This window comes from Seriola lalandi, unplaced genomic scaffold (assembly GCF_002814215.2).
Source record: "Seriola lalandi dorsalis isolate HSWRI2012SDOR001 ecotype SW California unplaced genomic scaffold, Sedor1 jcf7180002055008, whole genome shotgun sequence".
NCBI lineage: Eukaryota > Metazoa > Chordata > Actinopteri > Carangiformes > Carangidae > Seriola > Seriola lalandi.
Window position 1 is genome coordinate 2745811 of NW_019525551.1, and position 1530 is coordinate 2747340.

Genomic DNA, 1530 nt, shown 5'->3' on the forward strand with positions numbered 1-1530 from the left:
TATAGGTAAGCTTTAACCACGTGTTGTATAAAAGGCCTTGCTGTAACCAAAGGTGTTTTCTCCGCTGTAGGCCACGTACAGGAAGCCGTCCTCATCCTTCTCCTTGTCGTAGAGCTGGCCCATAGTCAGACTGCAACACACAGGAGATCACACACAGTCAGGTAGAGCTGACCATATTTACATCTCCAATATGGGTTGTGAGGACTGAGGCCTCTAATAGTGGATATTTTGTGTGCTTATCTTCAGCAGTCCCTAAAGACAACACACAGTCAACTACAAAGGGAAATGCATTTCAATTGAAGACAAAAAAAAAAACTGTTGTAGAGACTGTATTACACTCCATCACAGCTGTACAGACTGGCAACACACGATGATAGTAAATTCATCGTGTGGAGCTGCTGAAGGAACTCTCCTCCACTTGCTGTGGGATGCATCAAAATGAAAGAGCTCTGGTTTGGAATAACAAAGCCAGAGATGACCAACACTAATACAGCCATTCCACTCACACCTCATTCATTTACATAACGTCAACACAGTCCCCTCGAAAAATAAAAATATCTTTCTCTCAAACACACCAACACAGAAAGAATGGATCACTGAAACAACTGAAATGATTAAATTGGAAAAGATAGCTCTCAGTCTACAGAATAATGAGCCACAATATAATGTAACATGGGCTCCTGTGGAGAGGTACCTACCGTCAATATAAAGGAGGGACGCAGGGAAAAAGGAGGGGGAAAAAAGAGACCACCATTTTTGTTTCGTTTACTTCAGTATTTGTATTGCTTTTGCTGTGGCTGTGATTTGTTTTTATTTCTCTGTCAGCGCTGTATTAACACTGAATGCTATTTGTGTTGTAACAAAAGAGTGCAGCTGAAGTTCAAGCATAAGGGGTTTATTGGTTTAGGATTGTTTTAATATTTTGGAACTGTAGTATTTGATGAATTAATAAAAAACACTTCAATACAAAGCTCTGGGAAGCAGGTCAGACTCCTCAGATATACTGTACCACTGCGTGTCACATCGGCACAAATAAACACGTGTGTGTGTGTGTGTGTGTGTGTGTTCGTGACAGGCGTAAACTGAGAGTCCAGGTGTGGCTTCATCCTCTTTCACAGGGAGATCGATTACTCACACACTACAGACGATCAGATAAATGCACTGCACATAATGGACACATGAACGGGACGGTTGGGCTTTAAGTAGGCCTGGGCCTCACCGTGCAGCCTTTAGAAAATCCACCCGACCACCACTGGACTTTTGAGGATGATACAGATATTGATAGTTTAACAAATTCAATAACAATATATCAGCTGATAGTAAAAGTAGATTTTTTTTTTAATGCAGCCAAAATACACTGTACACACAGGTCACTGTGAACCAAAGCCCCGGTGGTAACTTTTCATTTGTTTTATTGACTTAGTTAGCGATATTTGACAGAACAGTTATCTATTTGAGCAGCACAGATTTAGTGAACTTTCTCCGTCAGGTTTGCTGTATTAGTTTCATAAACTTAAGTTATTTCATTGT

General features: G+C 40.7%; 1 protein-coding gene across 1 annotated transcript in view; it reads right to left on the minus strand.

The window, feature by feature from the left end:
- Window positions 1-1530, minus strand: part of gabarapl2 (GABA(A) receptor-associated protein like 2) — an 8275-nt gene continuing 6745 nt past the window's right edge. Inside the window, exon 4 of the mRNA XM_023397394.2 lies at window positions 1-130. Within this exon, the coding sequence (XP_023253162.1) occupies window positions 13-130 (118 nt within the window). The 3' untranslated portion in view covers window positions 1-12. The remainder of the gene's footprint in view (window positions 131-1530) is intronic.